The sequence below is a fragment of the Plasmodium cynomolgi genome, chromosome 14, assembly GCF_000321355.1.
Source record: "Plasmodium cynomolgi strain B DNA, chromosome 14, whole genome shotgun sequence".
NCBI classification, from domain to species: Eukaryota; Apicomplexa; class Aconoidasida; order Haemosporida; family Plasmodiidae; genus Plasmodium; species Plasmodium cynomolgi.
In genome coordinates, this window is record NC_020407.1 from 237,557 (window position 1) to 260,513 (window position 22,957).

At 39.1% G+C, this 22,957-nt stretch overlaps 5 protein-coding genes across 5 annotated transcripts; 3 read left to right on the forward strand and 2 right to left on the reverse strand.

The window, feature by feature from the left end:
- Positions 1 to 2,590: 2,590 nt before the first annotated feature.
- Positions 2,591 to 4,390, forward strand: PCYB_141440 (DNA-directed RNA polymerase II 13.3 kDa polypeptide; the record flags this gene model as incomplete). Its single annotated transcript, XM_004224615.1, has 4 exons — positions 2,591 to 3,216; positions 3,689 to 3,775; positions 3,982 to 4,153; positions 4,340 to 4,390. The coding sequence occupies exons 1-4, from the start codon at positions 3,146 to 3,148 to the stop codon at positions 4,388 to 4,390; spliced, it is 381 nt and encodes a 126-aa protein (XP_004224663.1). The 5' UTR covers positions 2,591 to 3,145.
- A 1,234-nt stretch (positions 4,391 to 5,624) lies between these two features.
- PCYB_141450 (hypothetical protein) lies at positions 5,625 to 9,845 on the forward strand (the record flags this gene model as incomplete). The annotated part of the gene is made up of 2 exons (XM_004224616.1): positions 5,625 to 8,316; positions 8,446 to 9,845. 2 exons carry the CDS (start codon positions 5,625 to 5,627, stop codon positions 9,843 to 9,845), a joined length of 4,092 nt encoding a protein of 1,363 aa, XP_004224664.1.
- A 1,020-nt stretch (positions 9,846 to 10,865) lies between these two features.
- PCYB_141460 (hypothetical protein) lies at positions 10,866 to 11,813 on the reverse strand (the record flags this gene model as incomplete). Its single annotated transcript, XM_004224617.1, has 2 exons — positions 10,866 to 11,081; positions 11,139 to 11,813. 2 exons carry the CDS (start codon positions 11,811 to 11,813, stop codon positions 10,866 to 10,868), a joined length of 891 nt encoding a protein of 296 aa, XP_004224665.1.
- A 1,609-nt stretch (positions 11,814 to 13,422) lies between these two features.
- PCYB_141470 (transcription factor with AP2 domain(s)) lies at positions 13,423 to 14,427 on the forward strand (the record flags this gene model as incomplete). Its single annotated transcript, XM_004224618.1, has 1 exon — positions 13,423 to 14,427. A coding segment is annotated over one exon (1,005 nt), but the record flags the coding sequence as incomplete, so codon positions are not given.
- Positions 14,428 to 14,948: 521 nt separating this feature from the next.
- PCYB_141480 (hypothetical protein) lies at positions 14,949 to 22,820 on the reverse strand (the record flags this gene model as incomplete). Its single annotated transcript, XM_004224619.1, is given in 3 exon segments — positions 14,949 to 14,999; positions 15,274 to 22,791; positions 22,806 to 22,820. 2 exon segments carry the CDS (start codon positions 22,789 to 22,791, stop codon positions 14,949 to 14,951), a joined length of 7,569 nt encoding a protein of 2,522 aa, XP_004224667.1. The 5' UTR covers positions 22,806 to 22,820.
- Between the last annotated feature and the right edge of the window lie 137 nt (positions 22,821 to 22,957).

Below are 22,957 nucleotides of genomic sequence, written 5' to 3' on the forward strand. Positions count from 1 at the left end.
TACGGGACAAACATGCAACATGCACTTTTGTAGGTTCCTTTATTTCTCTCGACCTTCTTGTTATAAGGCCCAACGTACATATAACTACAATTGAGGGTGTGATGCCTCGACGGAACTATAATTGCCTGAAGAGCTTTCCTCTGTGCATTGCTCCCATGTGCCCTTCAACCAAATGAAGGGGCCTTTGTAGCGCTGTCCCCAACTGGGCAGTATTTTTATTCCCTTACTGTTCTTCAATCCTGTGAGATATGTACAGCTTCTTCGTCCTCTTTCAATCTATTTAGCTTTACTGTGTTTTGTGTTGCTCTTTATATTTCCTTCCTTCTTTTAAACAAAAGCTGGGAAAAAAATTTGCTCTTCAGTTGTTAAGTCAAATAAGGGTTTCCATCCCCACTGTAAACAAGGTTATCCCTTTTCTGCAGATTGTACATTTAATGGGACAAAAAAAAAAAAAAACACATAATTGTTCACAAATGTTACGTAATTTTGCGGGAAAAAAAAAAAATTTGCTAGATTTGTACTACTTAGACGAATGTTACATAGAACAAATAAAAAATTAAATAAGTTAAAGCACAACCCTAGTTTTTAATAAACAAATTGGAATGCAAAAAAATCGTAAAACCGCAAAGCATTTTTAATTCTTAACATCGCCTTGGAAAAAAAAAAAAAACCCACTAGAGAAGAATTTGCTGCTAAATCGAACTGTTTAAGTCTATACTTGGTGTATCTTTTTTTTTCTTCTTAATTTTTACGTAACCATTTCTTCTTATGAAGTGCGCGTGCTATGCGTAAAAATGGGAATTCTTAAAATTTGTGCATATTTTTAAATTTTTTCAATTTGCGCAAATTTTCAAAGTATATGCAAGTTGAAGGTACCACTCCATAACACGCGAAGTGTCTGCATGTACATATGCATGCACAGCCCATGAGCATAAAAACATACAGAAAAATTAAACATAAGTAAGTATATAAATATAAATATTCTTATGCGCAAAGACTGTAATCATCTCCTTCCGAGCGCGTAAAAAATTTGGAGTGCTCTTGTCTGGGGAGCGCATTCTCTCTCGAGGAAATTACTCGCGAATACGAATATTTCTGCATGTGTAGGTAAGTGAGCGCGAACACGCGTGCTTGGCCATACGTATACATGTATGCGTTCACCTGTTCATTTGCATATTCGCAATGCTGCCAAGGTGAGGTCAACCTCGCAGTGGAAACACTGCACGTGAAACAAGTTATGGCCTACGTGCCTCATAAAGGGGGGCACGTAAAATGTGTATACACAAACAGATCGCCTTTTTCGTGGCGGCACAATGCTTCCAAAAAATTTCAAAGTTTACGTTTTCCCTCGTGAAGTAATATCTATACAAGGGGATAAACGCAAAGGGTTTCGCGAACGTGTGAGAGCTGCTCGCCGAAATGTCTGTGCAACGATTTTGCCAAAGGGCACGCACAGGTATGCATTATATACATATCTATATAATATATATTTATTTATATGTACTATACGCACATGCGCGCTATGCTTAACGGGCGAGTGGCGTAGAGAAAATCATACTACTGTGTTCATCACTGTGTTCACCGTTCCTTAATTTCCCACGCAATTTTTCATTCCCCTTCAACGCAAGAAATGATGATAAAAACGCCTATCGTTGCTTCCTCTTAAAAAGGCCGTTTACAAACACATTTGATGCAATACAGATGGGGGAAATTTTTGCAAAAAGAGCGATCGAATAAATGGCACTTTTAAACCGCCCTTTGTGAGCCATCACAAATATAGTGACGCACGAATAAACACATTGGAAGGAAAATACTTTACCAAAAGGAATAAAAAATATTTCCTTAAAAAAAATACGATGCATTTTCACACAGTTGCTCCTTCTCAAAATAAAGCACATAGACATAAAAAATAAAATTTTAAAAAAAAGGAACCCCAACTATTTCGTAAAAATGAATAACGCTTTTTTTTTTTTTCCCCCGTTTCCTTTTCGCTTCTATATGTTTGCATTCACACTGTTGATAAAAAAGGACAATACAACAAAATTCCCCCTCCCCCAATAGGGCCATTTCAACAGTCTATATATTTTTATGAACATTTTTGTGTCTTCTTCTGAGAGGAAACGCGAAATTTGCATACACTGACAAGCGTCATCCATATGTGAAACACCTTTCTGCCCTATTAAAAACTCCATTCGTGTTAAAATTACATACCTCGCGATTTACCGTAACCATCTGCTGGTTCATTTTCTGCTTATTCATTTCCCCATTTTTCGCCCCTTTCCTGTGCCCTCTTGGAATATTCAGGAACACATAAACGCCTACATATACTTAAATTTTTTGCATACATGTTATGCGTGCGGGAAAAAACCTGTTCAGTTCACTTAGCATCCACAAAATTTTCCGACGCAGAAGAAGGGGAAGGTGAAAACTGCCCTTTCGTTCGCATAAAGGAAGCATATATATATATATATATAAATATGTGCATGTATATATATATAAACATGTCCTTAAGCGCACGCACAGTTTTGGGAAAAAATGACAACTTCACTGCGTGGTGAAGAAAGTTCGCCGCTTCAGAGCATCCCTTTTTGTACTTCACAATTTGTACGCCCTTCCAAATGAAAGGAAAAAAAAAAAATATTGCGACTACATTTTTTTATAAAAATAAATATGCTCTTCGGAATTTTCCTAACCCACTTCGTTAATTTGAAAAGTTTGTCGTTCCTTCCCTGTTCACGCGCGCTGAAAAAAAACGCTCTTTTTTTTTCCCCCACCCTCTCCACCATAAAACGGCCTTTATCGCGTAGCAGCATTATAATTTTACATTAACGTGAAAAGAAATTTCTTCCGTTTTCACAATTTATGCTAAGGTATTAGCGAATGTTTATATATTTACATACGTATGTACATTTTACTTTCGTCCTGTTCGCAATAACTAACCCGAACGTTTCTCCTGCGCAAATCTGGGTAAAACATCCCCTTGAGGAGAAGGAAGAATAATCGTGACCTTACTTCTCTTCGCAAGTTAAGGGGAAAAAAAAAAAGGAACGATCAATAATGAGGTGGATTTAATTCTACTAGTAGAGTTTCCACCCGCAGTCTTCATCTTAGTCTCACTAATCATTAACAAGAAAGAATCGCAAAAATGTCTGTCCCAACCTTATCGAATAAACCAGAGAACATAGATCTGCTTGTACTGGCGCCCGGAGAAAAAAAGTAATTGAAAAAACGATGTGAGATGCGCATATATTGATTAAAGTGTGGAGAGAGTGCGTTGTAGAAGCAAACGATTTAACAAAAGAGGGGAAAGCCGCTTTGCGGCGAAAGCTGCACGAAAATGTATTCTGCGCAGAGCGTTTGGAAAACATTTGGAAAATCGTCCTCTGATCGAAATGATTTAAGCTCACTCTACATAACCATGTTGCTCGTTACTGCTGCGCTTTTAATGATCCGCATCGAAATGCTACACCCCGCTTTTCGACTTTCAAATTGGGAGGCTTGCCAAGGAGAGAAATTGAGACCGTCATTCTTGAGCTCGTTTACCTGATCGTGCACATCAACAAAAACTTAATCGCGCGCGTGAACACTTAACTGCGATTCCCACCGCGCGAACAACTTTCATCTAGTATCTTCCAAAAAAAAAAAAAACGCTCATTGCCCCCACCCTTTACATTTCAAATTTCGGCAGAGTCAGTTGCGAAATATCGGAGAAAGGCGATTGCAATATATTTACCATAAAACTGGAGGACCACACCATAGGGAATTTGATAAAGCAGTAAGATACGTTCAGAAAGGGGGGACATCCAGCCGCGCACATTGTGTGCACGTATCGTGTGTCCTTTTCGTGTGTCCCTTTCGTGTGTGTATTTATCGCGTTTGCGTTGTGCGGTTCCACCCCTTGCGTGCTCGCATATGTGGCGCCACGCACGACGGGAAGAAGCTATTCCTGCCTGACAATCACCTTTTTCTTCCTCCCATCAGGGCACTTTGCCAAGACCCCAAGGTCACGTTCGCAGCATATAGACAACCCCATCCTCTGCAAAACACAATCGAAATAACCATCAAACCGAAGGGTTATGCAGGGGTTAAGTTGCTTTCAGATAATGTGAACAGTTTGCTGTCCGATGTGTCACAGCTGAGGGAAACGTTTAAGGTAATCACGATAAATGGAAAAAAAAAAAAAAAAAAGATCGTAAGTAAAGACCCTTCGAACATATATAAGCAGAAAGGAAAGATAAAAGCAGATTCTTCTTTCTCTCCGTTTCAACTCTCGTTTGTACCATTTTAATAACCTTACCACCGCCCCGATTCACCCTTTTGCTATTCCCCCATCCTTTAGAAAAAGGTCCAACGGTACAAGGACAAGAGTGTGTATTATGCAAACGAGTGATGTTGGTAATCCTCTACAGAGTTTCCTACGCCATTCCTTTTTTGATAATTTGGATTATGCATACACAGCACAATTTTTTTTTTTTTTCACCCCCTTCTTGAAGCCACGTTACGTGTTGTACATATGTATACACACTAACCCATGTGCGAGCGTTCATGTAGGCGCGCACACACACAAATATGCTCAAACGCTGGCATTCTATTTGTTTGAAAATTTCTTGTTCTATACACCCCACCCCCGTACAATCCTGTTCCCTCATAACTTTAACTCTTTTGCTAACATTTTTAAAGCTACACCATGTTTGTTTTTAAAAAAAGTATCATACACACCACATAGCGTTTCTCCCCCTTAGGGATAACCAATTGGCTATTCGTATGCGCGCAAAGGTATACATACACATGCTCCTGCGCGCATTCTGCATTTTTGCGAACACAAGATGTAACCTTTTTTATTTTTTATTTTCTGATTTTTGATTTTTTGATTTTTTCTCACCTGTGCAAGGAAAGCAGCTGCCATGTGCTATAGCATCATATTATCGTCGGATGACTCATTCACCATTGCATGAGCAAAATCCACTTATAATTATGTACACAATTGTGCAGGTGACTTTATTGTTTCCCTTGCTTTTGAGTTATTGTTTCGCTAGCATATGCACTGCACATTTGTATACATATATATAATTGTACTTATGCATATTTTTTTTTTTTTAAATCCACCGAGTTAACCAACTTATTACCATTTTTTGATCTGTTAATTTGCTTAAAAATAAATGTAAAAAGTTCCCCTATTCATGCGAAGCAAGCATTTAATGTTTCCCACAAAAGTAGCAAAAGATGCTTTTGTGAAATTCCCAAAAGTGCAATTATAGCTGTATTATTTGTAAACTCCAACGTGTGCTAAAAAATTTGGATGACGCTTACGCAGAGGGGAAAATTGCGCGAAAAGAAAAAAATTTCCACAGCGTGCCGTAGCACATGTGCTGTTGGGACCTAACTTGTTCAGCCGCGCAGGGGTGGCCCCGTTCATGTGAATCAGCTCGAGCGTGGCGATGTAGTGGCAGCTAAGCAGGTGTAACTTGGAAAAAACAATTTGATCTCATCACCAGATCGGATTTTCACCCCCCCCAAAGGACACCCGTTTTTATAGCTACTGCGCTTCAGCGCTTGGTTCTACCCTTTTGTGCGACGAAGCAGACGTAGTTCCGAAGGAGTCCTCGAAAAACCAACCCCCCAAAATGAAAGACTTATTCTTCGCAGACATCAACAGCGCTCTCATCCTGAGACACTACGACAACAAACTGCTACTGGTCAGCGGGAACAAAATAAAATTTTATACCTACGAGGAAATAAAAAAGGTGGTTCGCGCACAAAATATTGCCATATACGGCGTCGATTATATAGATAAAAATGAAAAAATTGTGTATATTTCGAATAACGTAAAGTTAAAGTGCCCCCTCAGAATTAGTGAAGCCCGTTTTGGAGGAACGGACATCCGCTCGTTCAACAATGATAATGGCATAGCAACAGAAGGGAAAAGGGACCACACCGACCAGGTTGCCAGCGCACCTGCACAAATTGTAACCTCGCAGAACTCACATGAGAGTGACCCACACAATGGTGATTCGTGTAATGGTGCCCCCCATAGTGATAACCTCCCCAATGGGGACGCAACAACTACAGGAGAATCGCACAGCGCGAACAATACGTTAGCCGATAACCACGGCAACAAGGGGAACACCTCCAAGGCTGCAACAAACCACGTCTGCATTGCCTTTGAACACGGAAATGTGTGTATCTTCTCAGAAGACGAAGCTAACAAGGAGTTCATTTACGAAAAATTAATATATAGGAAAGTATGCGATATCGTTAAAATCGAAATGTTCCCAATTAATAACAATCTGAACTGCTTAATTCTTTACAGGGACTACACCTTAATTTTGTACAAGGACAGGTACCTTAGTTCTGTTAAGCTCCCCACACATGAATATGCGTATAATTTCTGCCTGAGCACGAACTATCAAAATATGGCCGTCTTCAACCACATCAGTATGTACATATATGACATTTCGAAGAATGATCTTTGTATGGATGACAAGGGGGATGCGAAGGCAGAGGGGGGGACACACAAGTCGAGTGGAGTGGAGGACACTCAAGGGAGTGTCAACAACGGGGGCAGCGGCAACAACGGGGGCAGCGGCAACAACGGAGGCAGCGGCGACAACGGGGGCAGCGGCAACAACGGAGGCAGCGGCGACAATGGTGATAGGGGTTGTAACGGTGGAGACGACACCGCCAACAACTGTGTCGAGGTGAAGAACATCTTCGAGCTTTCGAAGAATTACAAAAATATTCTGACTTGCGACTGGCATCCAAAAAACCACTGCATTTCCCTGTGTGGAAAAAAGGCCGTGCGGTACCTAACCATATATAACTACAAGGTATACGAATTTTCTGGAGCAGAAATTCACGAGTCCTTTATCAATGCCACCAAGTTCATCACCATTTCGGACAACGTAATTTTACTCACTACATTAAGTTGCGCCGATTACCTTTTTTGCGTGTGGGAATTCGAACTCGAGTACTGCCTCTACAAATTTAAGAGCGAGTATTTGATTTCCCATTTTGATCTGTCTTACTTCAATGATCATCTTCATATATCCATGCTAGCCCAGGAGAAACACTTAGCTAATGTAAAACTGATGGGGAAAAAAATCTTGCAAAAAATCGAGTGGAACGATTCAGAAAAGGAAGCAAGTAGCGCTGAAGAAGAATACCAAAATGATGGGTCCAAATGGGAGCGCTCCACTGCTGGAAAACAAATTCATGAGAAGCAAAACATAAACAACCTTGCTGATATTTTGAAAGATAACAGTAACTACCACGTGGAGAAGAAGAAAAAACTCAGCGTGAAGAGCACGTCCACCTTTCTAAATGAGCGAAATAAAATGAGTAGCGAGTTACGCACAGGGAATAACGATAAAAGAAGGAATAGCGATTCATATTCTGGCGAACTATACCTTCATTTGAATAATGTAAAAAAGAGAAAAAAGAAAATATTCACGGATGATGATGAAGAAAGCAAAGATACATTTATCAACATGTCACATAAGAAAGTTGAACGGGATCGAGATGGAGATGCACAAAACAAGAGGGAAGACAAGCAGGATGAGGACTACGATGGTAGGAAGGCAGACAAGGACAGTGACTACCAATACAATAGTGACGAAAATGAGAAACATATTTCGCATAACAAAAAGAGACACACCAACCCAGCTGAAGAAGACAATGAGTACAATCCGAAGGAATATAATTTACAAGAATTTATAAACAAAAATAGAGATGTCATAAGGAATAGCAATAAAGGAAGGCGGAATACCGACCCATTTTTTGAAGACAGCAATTATTTGTTCGATAATGAAGATGAACAGAAAAGCGTAACCGGATTTAATACCTACGTTAAAGACAAATTTGACCAACTGAGAGAACTAAAAAAGCAAGTAGATTTACTTCAAAAGCAGATTAGTGGTTATACAAAAATTAATCATGACGATTTTATTGTACTCTGTCCAGGATTATGTGAAGAACCAGAAAATATAAATGACCAATGGTGCATGTTCTGGAATGATATAGGACATATAACAAAGAAAAAAGAGGGAAACAAAACCTACATTTATGTATATCTCTTCAGAGGGGAAGATGTTGGGAAGAAAAAAATCACAGATATTTACAACGTAACGGCTGCATCTCTAAGTGCCTACGGATTTGCTTTAGCATCTAACCCGTATGAAAAATCTTTCTCAAAAATTAACAGCATATTATGTTTTCACAATTTGAGAGATAATGTCATTTGGAACAAATACCTACCAAATGATGAATTCATAAAAGGAGTAGCCAACGGAAATAACTTCGTCGCCATTGTCACATCTAGTAATTTTCTTAGAGTCTATTCTACATATGGATATATAATCAACACCTTTCTCTTGAAGGGTTTACCTGTAGCTATCTGTGCATATGACTACCTCCTTTTTGTGATCACCTGTCAATATATTTTTGAAGGCGTATCCACATATAACATAAACAACACATATAATTGCACACTCTACAAAATTAATGAAAATTTTACCAACTTGAAATCGAACAAGTACAACACATATCACATAACCATACTCTATGATGATGTCTTGTCTCTCCCTTCATGTCATTATTTGAATTGGGTCAACATGTCCAACTTTGGTATTCCATACGTTAGGGACACGTCCAATTTTATATATGGTTTATATCCTCTTTTTAAGAGCAGCACTAACCATATTGTGTATGATTGGGTCCCAGTTTTCGATTTTAACAATTTGAACAAAGTAGAACCCACGGAAAGGAGGGCTGCTAAACAAAACGCAAAACATATGCATGGCAACATGAAAGGTAGTAACAAACACGCTGCTACTGACGCACAACAGGATGAAGGTGAGAAAGGAGAAAATGAACAAAACGTGAATGATGATAACCCCGATGATGATCTCCTTACATACAGTGAATGCACCTACTACCCTCTCTATTTTGACAATTTTGAACAAATCTCCGTTATCAAATTAAATAAAAATGAAGTTGAACCTAGGTCGAACAAGATTGAAAGCTGTCTAGGTTACAACGTAGAGAAGAAGTACATCCTTACGAACGAATGCAACCTGATTAAGTATGAAAGATTTGTTAAGTTGATACAAACCAACCCTAACCTCTCCTTAGACAACGATTCTAACAATAGCGAGTTTACTTCCCTACCTTGGGAGCAGTACGACGAATTGCGCTCTCGAGTCGACTTATTTTGCAAACAGCTATTTGCGAACATACACTATGACTATATGAATGATGGCAAAAATAAAAGTGCCAGTGATACCCTAAAATCGCTAAACAAATTATACGATAAATGGATTATGCGAATGTTTGCTATACTCAAAAATGATAAAAAAAATCAAAAACTAGCTGTCAAAACGTCTAGGTTATTCAAAAATATTAAAAATATGATGCTGTCCATAAGTCTTGTGGATGATGAATACAGCACCCTTCACAGCGAAATTACAAACGAATATTTAAAAAGACAAATAAAAGATGAAAGCTACAAAAATTTTGAAGAAAATTTACATTACGATGAAGATTATAATGACGACGAACAGAAACGGAAAGAAATATACGAAAAGTGTTACAACAATAATCAGCACATGTCTGAGGATGAGAAAAAAAAACTCCCTGACGTTAAACAAATGAACCAACAGTACATCAACGTCGCCAAGCCGCAGGTCGAACATAAGGAGAAAAAAGAAAGTGGGTTCCTCGATAAATTCTTTACGGGTGTGACGAAAAATCAAAGTGTGGATAACCTCTTCTCGCAGGAGAAAAAAACCACGCAAATTAAGAAAAAGAACACCTTGGAGAGTTTCTTCTCCGAGCTGAAGGAGAACTGAGGAGAGGGGCGGAAGTGATGGGGAGGGGGGGGTGAAAGGAGAGTTCTGGGGAGCACCCCTTCCCAACCTATAGCAGTGCATTTACATATAGGCACATTACCATGTTGTGCATTTTTCTGCCCATTCCTCAGTGTTTCTTTTTTTTTTCCTCACCCGCTCGATCACGCATGCTTCGCTATTTACCCTCTCGAGGGCCCCTCCTTCGTGCCGAATTAAAAAGCCTCACCCCCGAAGCAACCCCTTCGAGGCAACTGCACATTTGGCCAAAACAACCCAGCTGAAGGAAAACCTTTAGAGCAATTTGAATTAAACGTTTTATATCGCCGCGTCGTTTTGGTTCCTTTTGAGCAACTTCACCGTACTGCTCGCCCAAGCAGCGGCGAATCTGAAAGGAGTGCCCCAAACCGTTGTCGGCTCACCCGTTTTTCTAGTGCTATTCGTCTCCCCGGTTGCACCTTCGTGTGACACATCGCACCATTGGATTTTAAACGCGCACGTAAGTAAGTTGGTACGTACGTGCGTGCACACCACGTGGCCACTATTCTTCATAGAAAAGAAACAGTCCCCGGGGGTTAGTTCAACTCAAAAAAATAAAGAAAAACTGGATGCAATTATAGTCTACAAATTGCAGATTGCAAACTGGTGAATTAGCGCTGCTGAGAAGGCATGCCACCCCCATTTGGCACGCTTTCCACCTGACTATTCCCTGCATGTACAAAAAAACGCGACATGAAAAAGCATCAAATGGTGCGCACAGGAAAAAAAAAAAAATAATAATATAATAATAAAATAATGTAAAACAAAATAAAATAAATACATGTAACCAGTTGCGGGCTGACGTACCCAAGCTGACCATTCACCCAAACGCTCAAAGACGCTCGCGGAAAAGTTTCAAAAGTATTCGCACTACCGCGAACCGTGCGCGCTGCTAGAAAAAAAGGGATAGTCTTACCCAGATTAGCAGCTTCATCCAGGTGTGTACTTCCCCAACCCAAGTGAGATGCTCACCTCCCCATTAAATTAAGCTGGCTCCATTGGGTCCAAAATGTACTTTTCGTCCTTCATTTTCCTCTTAGCCAATTTCCGCACCGCGGTTTGCATTAGCCGTTCCCGTTTATTCTTGCACTTAAAGTTGATAATATCGAAGAGCCTCCTCTCTTTAAACCTCCTCCTCTTTGAGGACATCTTTGACTTCATGAAGGGGTTCTTTATGTCATAGGCGATTGGGCCATTTTTCTTTAGAAGGCAACTTGTAGGCGAACCGAAAAGTTTAAACGACGAATCTTCACTTACTTCATTTGAATATTCAAATTCACTTAGGTTCTTTTTGATCATCTCGAAGAATTCCTTTTTCGATGTGAATGTGTCTTTTTCCGCTTGCTTCTTGGTGCACTCCATTTTTTCTTCACTTCTTAGTGCTTCTTTTTTAGAAGACTTACTATTTTTTCCCCCCTCTTTTGATGAGCCACTCGAGGGAACTACATAATTCTGTTTTCCTTCCCCTGTAATGCCACCATCCACAGAAGCCCCCTCCTTCTGATACGCCTCTTCAGTTTTATCCCCCCCATTTTTCTTTCTTAGCTCAAGTTGTTCCCTAATTTTGTCGTAGTACTTAATCCGTTTCTGAGTAACCGGGTCGTAGTACTTATTAATAAATGACTGCAGCCCGTTAATATAAAAAGCGTTGTTCTTAAATTTTTCATGCACAACTTCTAGTATGTGAAAGTACGAAAAGACATTTCTAAAATTAAACTTATTCTCCGTGATGGTAAAATTTACATGTCTACTATAGTTATACTTGGCTTCTTTCTTTTTGGACGAATACCAATAATCGAACTGATTAAATTTACGTCCTAACTTTTTATTTTTGTAAATATTTTTAATATTTTCATATTCCTTTAATATATTTTTATCGTACTTAAAATATTTCTGTTCAGGATCTAATTTGCTTAACTTTTCAGTTATCATTATGTAGGCACTATGTTTTTTTTTTAATTTCTGATTTATTTCATTTCTTATTCTTCCCTTTCGTATTCTTCTTTCCAGAGAGTTTTTATATTTGTATTTAAACTTTTTGGTCATAAATAATTTAGACCCCTTCTTAAAACTATTTTGTTTTGTTAAAAAATGAAATATTCTATTACATCCCCTTTGGTGGAACACCTTTTCTACCACCTGCTTTGCGCCACATGTAGACAAAAAAGTTTTGTCGTGGTTTTTCATAAGTTGGTTCAAAATTATAAGCACAACGTTAAATGTAATGAGTGGAAATCTCATTCTAACGTCGCTGAATGTTCATTTTTTTTTTTTTTTTTTTTTTTTTTTGCTTCCTTGTGTTGCCTCTGGTGTTATGCGCCTTGGTCTTGCTGGGAAGGAGGCCCAAAAAATGGAAGCAGTTACATACGCGATGATGTACATCGGTGCGTACACATGCGGGTGTGTGTTTCCCGATGCTAAAACGCCCCTGTTCATGTTCTACCCCACTTAATTTCTGGCTGCTCTGAAGAAAAGGTGCTGCTGTTTGAGTCCCCTTCCGCGTAAAAATAGCTTTGTCTAAACAACCCCTCTTTCGCATTTCTTCGCATGTTTATCTTAGGAAAATGTTTGCATCCACCCCCTTTAGCCCTCCCACAGGGGTAATTAAACACAAATCGGCAGAGCAATGGTGCAACGGCGGAATGTGACAAAAAAAAAAAGCGCGATATGGTACGAGAAAGGGAAAACAAAGCGGAAGTTCCCTTCAGCCCATCATATCCACGCACACCCTTGTTAATATTCCTCGCAGGGAATCTATGCTATTATTAACCCCAGAAATGCAGGGCGCTCTAAGGAGAGAAAATACGAGTACACATTTCAGTAACTGTAAAGTACTATCTCATCAGTGGGCCCTTCTGCTGGCACATATTCGGAACGGGGGGGAGAGGGCTTCTCTTCTCTGCTAAATTGTTTTCCCATATAATAATTCACGTGGCGGTATGTGCCGCGCCACTGGAACACTCTTTAATTTTTTCAATAAACGAGTTCTCACGCTTTCAAAGCGCATTAGCAGTGTTCTCTAGATAAGCGGCGATGTGCTTCTTCACACAAAGGAGTAAAAAAATAAAATAAAATAACCACTAAAATGTAACCCTCTTTTAAACGCAAAAAAGGGGGCTTGCAAGGGGAGAAATGTATTCGCTCAGCAAGTGCACGAATAGCCGCTTGTTGCCTACACGCAAATGAAAATTGTGCATTCGGTGTGGCAAACCCGTTCGCGATTTAGCGATGGAAAAAAAAGGGGGAAAAAAAAAGAGAACATTCCAGCGACAGAAAAAGCAATAACGATGGTAATGGCAATGTCAAAGGCAGTGACAATGCGCATATGCTACTCCCCCATGGCCTGTACATCTGCCTACCCAACTGCGCGCACGCACCCCAGGGGATAATCCACCATCCGAGGGAGCCATCAACACTACGCGCAAATATCTACCAAGTGTACCAGTTAAAATGGGAAAAATTAGCATCGTGGTGACCATTTTACCCCCATAATAGAAGTACTCAAAAAAAATGAAAACACAGATTAGGGGAAAAAAAAAAAATGACTCCCAGGTACTACTTCTATACTAAGGAGATTACACATATCTTCTGGGGGAACCTACTATGCAGGCGTAACAGAAGGTTACTGTCAATCGAAGGGAGCCTCCTAAACAACCCCATTGGAAGCATTTCACGATTTAAAATAAAACAAACATGTGCTAATCAAAATGAAGGGGAAGAAAGGCAGAAAAGTTCATCATCTCAGAATTTTTCAAACCACACTTTTATGTATCCCAAGCAGAAGAAAGGCTCCACAAATAGCACTAACCAATACAGAAGAAACAGCTGCATCGTTGGCAGTACACCCGAACTTAGGCTAAAAGGAGGAAACTTATTCTTGTGCCAAGATAAGAAATTTTTCAGTGGAAGAAGTGGAGGATTAAAAAGAAGGAAAAAAAGAAAAGATGAAAGAGTTATAAATACCTGTGCAGGAAAAAGGTTGGAATTTTTTTATCCCAAGAAAAAGAGAAGACAACGAATTGGGCTAATTCAAAATAGCAGAAAAAATATAGTTTACGATAATGTTTTGAAAAGGTTCCTAGTTTATTATTACAAACAGGGCATTCAAGTGTTTAGAAGTTTCAGCTGCAAAAAAAAAAGAAACTTCGAGTCAGCGAGGAACAAAGCTATAATTCTGTCCAAGCAGTACAGCAAAAAGTATAGCAAACAAATCGACAAGGAACAGAGAGCTAACAAAACACCCCTTAATATCAATGACAGCAGCAATTTGAGTGCAAAATATGATCACAATGTCACAAGAAATGTAAAAATTGTTCCTGATAAAAATAAAAGTGGATATAGGGGTGTGTTTTACGACGCCTCTGAACATGCTTACATTTGCGTCTATAACGAGGCGGGCATAAGAAAATTTCAAATTTTTAAAATTCAAAATAACGATTATCTCGAGGCGTACAATTTAGCCGTCATGTGTCGACGCTACAAGCTTTTTAAAAATTTCCAATTCGTTTCGCAGCGAAATCGAATACGCAGTGGGCGCATACATCTTAAGTGATATTCTTGCACGGGGAACTGTGCGGGCGCGTGGGCCTACTCTCCACTCCCTGCTCGTTTCGCCTTGGGGAAGTAGCGCCTTTTTTATCACACACTGGGCTAATGCACGAGGTGCAGAAAAGCCAACCAGGAAGCGTGACACCTTTATGTAAAAACCCTTTAATTGTGGAAAGACGTAGACATGTTTTTTTCCCCCTTCGCTTCCTCCTTTTTGTTTCCCAAAATGGCCATTAAAAACGATGCTTTAAAAACCCGTTTGTGAATTATAAATTATATTTACATTTAATGTACAAAAAAGTTGTTCAGAAGTTCTGAACAGGAGTTAGGCTAAACTTGGCACGTTTTTACGTCGGCCTGGCCCACTTTTCGAGCAGAATGTGAGGATGCTTCTTAGGAGCTCCTCGAAAAGGGACTCATAACAACTACACCCATGGTGCTAGTCATAGGGCATAAAAATGAAGGGGCATAAATTTACAAAATTTTCATACATATGTTACATGGTACCAAAAGGATGGACTACTCCGAGTCCGATTTTATGTTATGCTTCTTCGCCAAAAGTCGATTTACCTGTTCAAGCAGTTGATTATATTTTGTCCCTTCTAGGTTGCCTTTTAAGAAGTCCATTTTGGCTTTATGATGATCTTCGTCGTTTATTTCGAGGACATGCTTTGCGCAGCTTTCTCCCTGTAAAAGTGGCAAAAAAGGGGCGAATTGGAATGGCGGCGGTAAGAGGTGACCGGGTGGTGCCCTATTTCTCCGCAGCACTAAGTGGTGCCCCTTGATAGGAACACATAAGCACATTCATATGGTCGGGGAAAAACCCATCACGCGCAATCCCTACCAGTGACTTAAACACTTGAACCGTGTTGGACAGGGCCAGATGGAGGTTATCCACGACGAGCAAAAAGTTGAGCTCGCTTTCCTTGTAAATGCCAGGGCATTTTTTAAAGATGTTCCTCAGGCCCTTAAAATAGTACCGGTGAATTTCCACCGAAATTACGGCCATGGGGGGTAGCTTCAAATGAGGAAACAGGCCATACACAAAGGAAATACACTCGTCATCGTGCTTAGACATATTATAAAATATCTGGTAAGAAATATTTTGCAAACTGTTAATCTCGTCCTTCAGCATATGTTCATACACCTGCTTAAAACACTCCGTCATATTTTCCCTCTTCAGGATGTCATAAAAATTACTTATTTCACTCATGTGTAGAACAAAATAGTAGGTGCTAAAATCGATCGTCGCTTTTTCCGCTACAAGGATGGACTCCAAATACTGCCTCTTATTTGGCAGGTGGAAAAATATTAACAGCACATAAATTTTGCATGCGTAAAAAGATATGTTCCAATTGCTATGTACAAAATTTGGCTTTACCGAGTTAATAATTTTGTTCAAAATGTTTTTTATGTTCACATCTGGACTGCTCAAAATGTTAGACAAAATCATAAAAATCGTTACAGACTGCTGCGGATTTGTCTGTATATTAATATTGTTCAGCAAATCATTAATGAGCAAATCCACCCTCGAGAGTTTCTTCTCCGAAATGATATTCAAAATGTGAATAATTTGATTTTTCAATTTTTCGTTGCTCAGCGATTTTATTATGCACGTTTGCAGTTGGGGAATCAGAGGTCGAATAAAATTGCTGCCCTTCCTAATTAGTACTTCGAACGTTGAGAAGATGTAAATTTTGGCTTGATCAATATATTTATTCGTTAACACTCTTATTAAAATTCCAGATACCTTCAAAATTTGAGGACTCGATACCTCCTTATTGGTATATAAAAATATCATTCTTACGATGTCGATTGCCTTGATTTTCACATTCGGATTTGTCGACAGCAAAATTACATGTGTGCACATGCCCACCAAGGAGGCGAACAATTTCTTGTTCATATTTAACCCTACAATTTCGTATTTCCCATCTGGCACTTGAACAAAATTGCTATCACTGCTATACTTATTTATAATACCATGAAAGGTCTCCACGTAGGAGCAGTTACTATCCTCTATTTTTATCAGCTCAATTAGGTACATATATATGATAGAAGCGATTTCCAGCACCTTTTTGTTGATATCTATAAGTGCATACTTTGATATCATACTTATGTACGTAATTATTCTATTCGAGTATAGTATGTGCACCCGTTTGTTTCCTCGCAGCTTTCCCTTATTACGGCTACTGCTCGGCTCTGTCACATTCGAACTGTGCACTGCTGGAGAGTCATTATTCTGTGCAGAGATGTCCCTTTCGTTTATGATATCCAACATGTACTTAAAAATGGACAGAATGATTTCCCTCATTTTTCCACTTCTCTTTGTGCTTTCGAATTTTTTCAGTTCGGCTAATTTTCCTCCGCTGCATATTTTGGCGTAATTATACGTGCAGCTCAAGTCTGCGCTATCGCCCTGCGCGTTGTTCCCATCTGCACGCTTTTCTTCGTCCTCCCATCTTTCCAAACTTGCGTAGGACAAATCCGCCGAGCTGTCGTTTTTTCGCAGTTCCGCAAAGAGGATCTCCGTCAGCGTGTCCACATTTCTGTCGCTTATATTTTTTAGGAAGCACTTAAGGGAGATTATAATCTCTTGTATGTTCATATCCGTTTGGAAGGCTCCACTGTCCTCTTCCGCTTCGGCCTCGTCCTGGTCGTCCTGGTCCTCCTCGTCGTCCTCCTCTTCCTCCTCATCTTCGTCTTCCTCCTCCTCTTCATCCGCCTCTTCCTCCACCTCTTCCCCATCCGACTTACCCACTTTTAACTCCTCCGTAGAAGCAACTATCTCTTTTTTTCCGTCCTCTTGGTTGTTCTCGTCCATGCTGTACGACGCAACTGCGGTGTAGTTTTTCATGTCAAAGCCGTGGCTCCTAAACTCCCTCAGTCCGCGCAGTATCAAATTGATAAAAATGTTCACAAGTTTCTTAAACAGGACGGTGTAACTGCTCAACTTGGCATACGAAACGTAGGACAACAGCTTCATCTTCGCAGCGCTGTACGGTGGTACCAAGGCTTTGTCCACAATAAGATCAATGACCAATTCTGTGTGCACATTTAGGAAAATTTTAATGCTCTTAAAACTGATATACTGTTTGGAAGTAAATTTTTTCAGACTATTCCTATTTTCATCGGCAATCATAACGTCATTGACAAAGTCGTTAATGATGCCTTTCAAAACAACTTGGTCAATATTTTTTAGCAACATGGAGAGTAATTTTATTTTATCTCCTGTGTTTTTGTGATTCGCCAATTCTTTAATCATATAAATAATGTTATGCACATGTGCAACAACCAAGTTGTGGTACTTATTTTTGGAAAAAATTTCACAAAATCCGAGAGAGATTCCTTTTCTGATGGAAGTATACTTTGTCGTCTTAAACTCGTTCACCATATTTTCTAATATACTTTCCAAATTATTCGAGTCTGTCTTGAAAACTAAATCGCTCAATGCTGACGCGCTGATCACTTGCTTTGAAGTACTCCTAGAGGACAAGTTCTGCGTGATTTTCTTTAGCAGTATGGGCCACATTTCCTGTAATATTCTCTTATTTACGTAGTTTTTGTAAATACTATAGGCGGTTTGCCTCACATTTACATTCTTATCATTTCTCATAATGCATATGAGGGATAACATGAAATAAAACCTCTCGTGCAACAAGTTCAACGTTTCTATGTCCTTTTCTTCCTTATTAATTTCTATATTTTTTTCAATCAATACGTTGAGCAAAAGTACTGTGTCCTTTCTAATTCTCCAGTAGCTATTATATATCTTATTTTCGATGAACTTCAAAATGAGTGACGTGTTATTTTTGGAGAATATACCGATCAGCACCTTGCATGACCTCAGGGCTATGTCCCTTATTTTTTCACTTGTGTCGTTAAGGCAGAGGAGCAACTTTTGCAATATTTTTTTTAAAAATTTTTCTGTATATCTCGGGGCACACTCCGGGATGTATATGAAGATGCCAATTAGTCCCTCCTTCGAGTTATCATTTTTTATAATTTTCTTATCATACATCAGGTTCCAATTTGCCAAATCGTCATCTATCTGGATGCGATAATCATTCTCTTCGTTCTTTTCTATTAAATACAGTCCACTCAAGTAGGTCGACATTTTTTCAGCATTTTTGCTCAATACGTCATCATCACTATCGCTTTCTTCTTCGGTCAACGAGTCGTCCTCTTCGTCCTCTTCGTCTTCTTCGTCTCCTTCTTCCTCCTCTTCCTCCTCTTCGTAGTACCTTCTCCCCTTGGAAGATTTACCCTCTTCGTCCGCTTCAAAATCGTCGTCTTCGCTTTCGTCCGAGCGGGTGTATATTTCGTCCCCGCTGCTCTGGTCGTCTCGGTCGTCCTCATCATCCTCGTCATCCTCTTCATCATTTTCATCTTCCTCCTCATCATCGTCATCCTCCTCCTCATCATCATCCTCATCATAGTCATCCTCCTCGTAGTCGACGTCTTCCTCCCCTTCTCCGGTCGAATACGCACCCCCTTCCATGTCGCTATCAACGAACTGTACCCCATCTTCCTCGTCCTCCTCATCATTGGAGAATTCAATTGCTCCTTTGCCTTTTACGCCCAATTTGGAGCCTTTTCCAGAGCCCCTCTTGCCTCCCTTCTTCCCTGCTTTCTTCCCACTTTTAATCATCTTCCCCTCCATGTGCTTTGCTTTCTTCCCATGCCTATTCTTCAGCTCGATGTACTTCTTCACATCTATGAGACGCACGACAGTAGATATAAAATTTTCAGCAATGGTCTCTGAGCACTTGGCTAGGATAGATGACAGGCATAAAGAGACGCCGCTCTTCTCTACCGACGATTCGGTATTAATGAGGATGTTAAAAATGTACTGAATGTAGTACAGCTTTTTGTTCACATCTAAGAAGTAGCAAATATTTCCAACCGATTTGGCTGTCAAAAATCTTATCTCTGGAATTGCATCATTCAAAAGAACGATTAAAATTTTGAATATACTATCATAGTAAATAATGAACAGCGACTGATCGCTTACCAGATAAATTAGGAAATATAAAATTTGCAAAGCTTTCTTCTTCAGATCCAATCTGATGTTATTTATTCCCTTTTTAATAACTGGGAACAGTAGGCAGAGCGAAATGTTATCAATTTTGTACTGAAACGAAATGGCAGAAAAAATGTCCAAAAAATCACACAAATGGTTATCATTTGGAGAGTAAATACATAACAAAAGCTGCCTACTTATATTCTTCATTTCACTATTTTGTATCATTTTTTCCAACTTGTTAAAGATCCTTATGCATATTTCCCTCACTTTGGAATTCGTTTCGGACACCAACTCGCACAGTAAGTTCACCAAATTAGCCAACGTCGGATTGTCCACATAACAGATGATGTCAAATTTGGAAATGATTAAATGTAGGGTGTCTAAATAGGACACTATGTCTTTATTTCTAATGCTCGAATTTTTTAAGCTAAAAATTATGAAGGGTAAAATTTTCTTCAATCCATATTGACCTAAGTCATTTAAAATTTCTTCAATGACACTTATTCCAAGGACCTTTATATTGTTTACGTTATCCTTGTAACATTCTAGCAACAATTTGAAATTTTTTAAAATGTACGGCTCGAATTTTATCTTCAACACTTTGAATAAATATCCATAGGTAAGGTAAAAACTCTGCCTCTTAATTACATCTTCTGAATATATGTTGCAGTTAATTTTTCCCAAAATGTTGAACCTCTTAAGTATATGCATGCCGTGTGCTTTTATAACACTTCCTAGGAGTAGGCAGCACCCTTTTCTCACTTTCAAATCTTTGTGGGTTTGAATAATGGAAAATATTTTTTCTACCAATATACCTACATCGTAATTTTCCAGGTAAATCAGTCCATCTGTGCGGGCACTACAGCTAAGAGAGTTACTACTACTACTACTACTTTTGTTGTTTCCTTTGTCCCCCTTGGTCTTCTTCTTTCCTTTTTTTCCTCCCCCGGGTTGGGTCTCACTTTCGCTTTCTTTTCCTTCACCAGATGCCGCTACACTTGCACCCTTTTTGTCACCATCTACTGCTGCCGCGGCTGCTCCGCCTTTTTCCCCCTTAGGAGAGCTATGTACCTTCTCCTCGATGTAAAAAGTGACTGTTTTTTTCTTATTCGCACTGTTCATCCTACTAATTACTGACCTTGTCATATTTGGGTTCATCTGATCGAACTCTTCAAGCTCCTCATCTTCGTACTCCTCATCAAAGTCTTCCTTATCGCTTTTTAAATTTTCTATAAATTTAGGGATTATGCTGCTTATCTCTATCTGGGTAAAATTGTCCGTATCTTTGTGCAGAATCTGTTCTATCAACTTGTTTAACAACTCAAGGGATTCCTTTTTCAAGTTAGCTCCTAAGCACCCATAAAACATCACAACGACCAAGTCAACCACACTTTTGTTGTTACTCTTTTTGTTGTCGCGATATTTGTTCAGAACTTTGTATATCCTCTGGAAGGCTTCTTCTAACTCTTTATTTTCATTTTTCGAATTTTCTCTACTGCTGACCTCCGTGGATGATGCAGAACCATCTGAGGAGTAATACTTAAAATCGTCATCTTCCTGTGCATAGTTTTCCTCTTCCGATTCGACCAGCTGGTGTTTTCCACTTGGGGACTTCTTCTTCCCCTTGGCATTTTTGCTCGTTCCACTCTTTGGACCTTTTTTGTTCCCCTTCTTTTTGGTCGCCTTCCTTTTACTCCAAAGCAAATACTCATTATACGAGTTAATCACGGAGGAACCGCACATAAGGACAAACTCTTTAATTTTCGAAATGTCGCTTTTTTCTTCTAAACATAAACCTAACAGAAAATTTAAAATAAATTCTACATCGTCCATGAGGATAACAAAATGTTCCTTGGCCAGCTCTTCCATCGTTTTCAATATTCCAATTTTTCCATACTCCTTAAACGTTATATACTTGGATGTTAGCTGCAAAAGTAGTTCCTTCGTTTTTTTCCTATTCGTTGATCCCACAATGGTTTTACAGATCATATTTTGAAAATCGCTACACTCTTTCTGCAGCAAATCTATTAGCTTGTATTGATCTGACACGGGAGCAATCCCCAAAGTGCGAATCATTTCTTCGCAACATTTGTGCGTCTCCTCGTTGTAATCATTCTGAAAAATATTCATATATAGGTGTATAAATTCGTTGTTAAAAATGGCGTCAAATGAGTTTGTGTCTCCTTTGGCATCCTCATCTCTCACAAATTTGTACAACGATTTCATGATAACGTTCCTACGTTTTTCATTCTCCGTTATGCAAAGTTCGAGGAGCGCCTTTACATTTTTTTCATTTAGCAAATACGAGTTGAAGTTATCAAGGAAGGACTCCAATTCTACGTCCAGATCGGGATACTTCTCAAACGAAATTTGTAAACACTTCATCGCATCTTCATCATTAATTTTGGTTTTTGAGTGAAGGAGAATTTCCAGCGTCTTCAAAATATTCAGAGTTACGTCCTTATCATTTATTATGCTAATACTGTGTAGTACTATGGGGAATAAAAATAACGTCAGTACGTAGGATATCTTTTCACTCATATTGAAGGAGCTGAAAATGATGAGTGCTGACTCGTCTGCCTTGTTGTACTTACTTATTTTGTACAAACATCTCGTAATCTTATTTTTGCAAGTCAACAATTTTGTGCTTATCATGTTCTGAATTATCTTATTCAAATAGGCCTGTGAATATCTGCTAGTTAAATCGTTTTTCAAAAAAGCCATAATTTTTTTAATAAATAGGTTTACATACTTCGTGTCGTAAATATCATCAATGTAACTCATTTTTTTAATACACCGTAGGATATATTTATTTCGTTCCACTATTGCGTGTACTTTTATCCTTATCTCGTTTTGTTTCTTTATTTCTTCCATTTCTAGATCTTCCTTAGTTAGCCCTTTGCTTTTATTTCCTTTTTTATCTTTCGCTGGGCTTGTACTACTGCTCGTGGTAGCCTTTTTGCTCTTGTTCAGCTCTTCCACCATAATCATTTCCGCAGTTTCTTCATCATACATAGAGAACAGATGTTTATTTCGCTTCACATTTTTGCTTTCAACAACGATGGTTGGCTGGTATACATTTTTGTCCACATAGAGCGAGTTAAACGGACATTTGCAAATTTCTATTTCGTCTTCTTTCACATTTTGTACGCTGCTATCATCTAGCATATCGATCAGTTTGCTCGTGAAAGCAGTTAGCTTCCTTTTAACTTCAGGATCGTGTAATCTTACTAAGTTCCGTCCATCATCCGCATTAGCCTCCTCTGAATAGTTCTTTGCATAGTTCGACGTATCACCAAATGCGAATTTTACCTTTTTGTTTTTTCTTTTCTTCTCCATATTGAGTGTATCTCCTACGATTGCGCTATCTGTTCGACTTGTCAAAATGGAAACATTTCCTTCCCCCACCTGACCCCCTTTTGCAACTTGCCTCTTCTCCCACAATGGTAAAATTTCCAAAATGTAAAACACTTCGATCAAATGTAAGCAGACACTCTTGTACAAC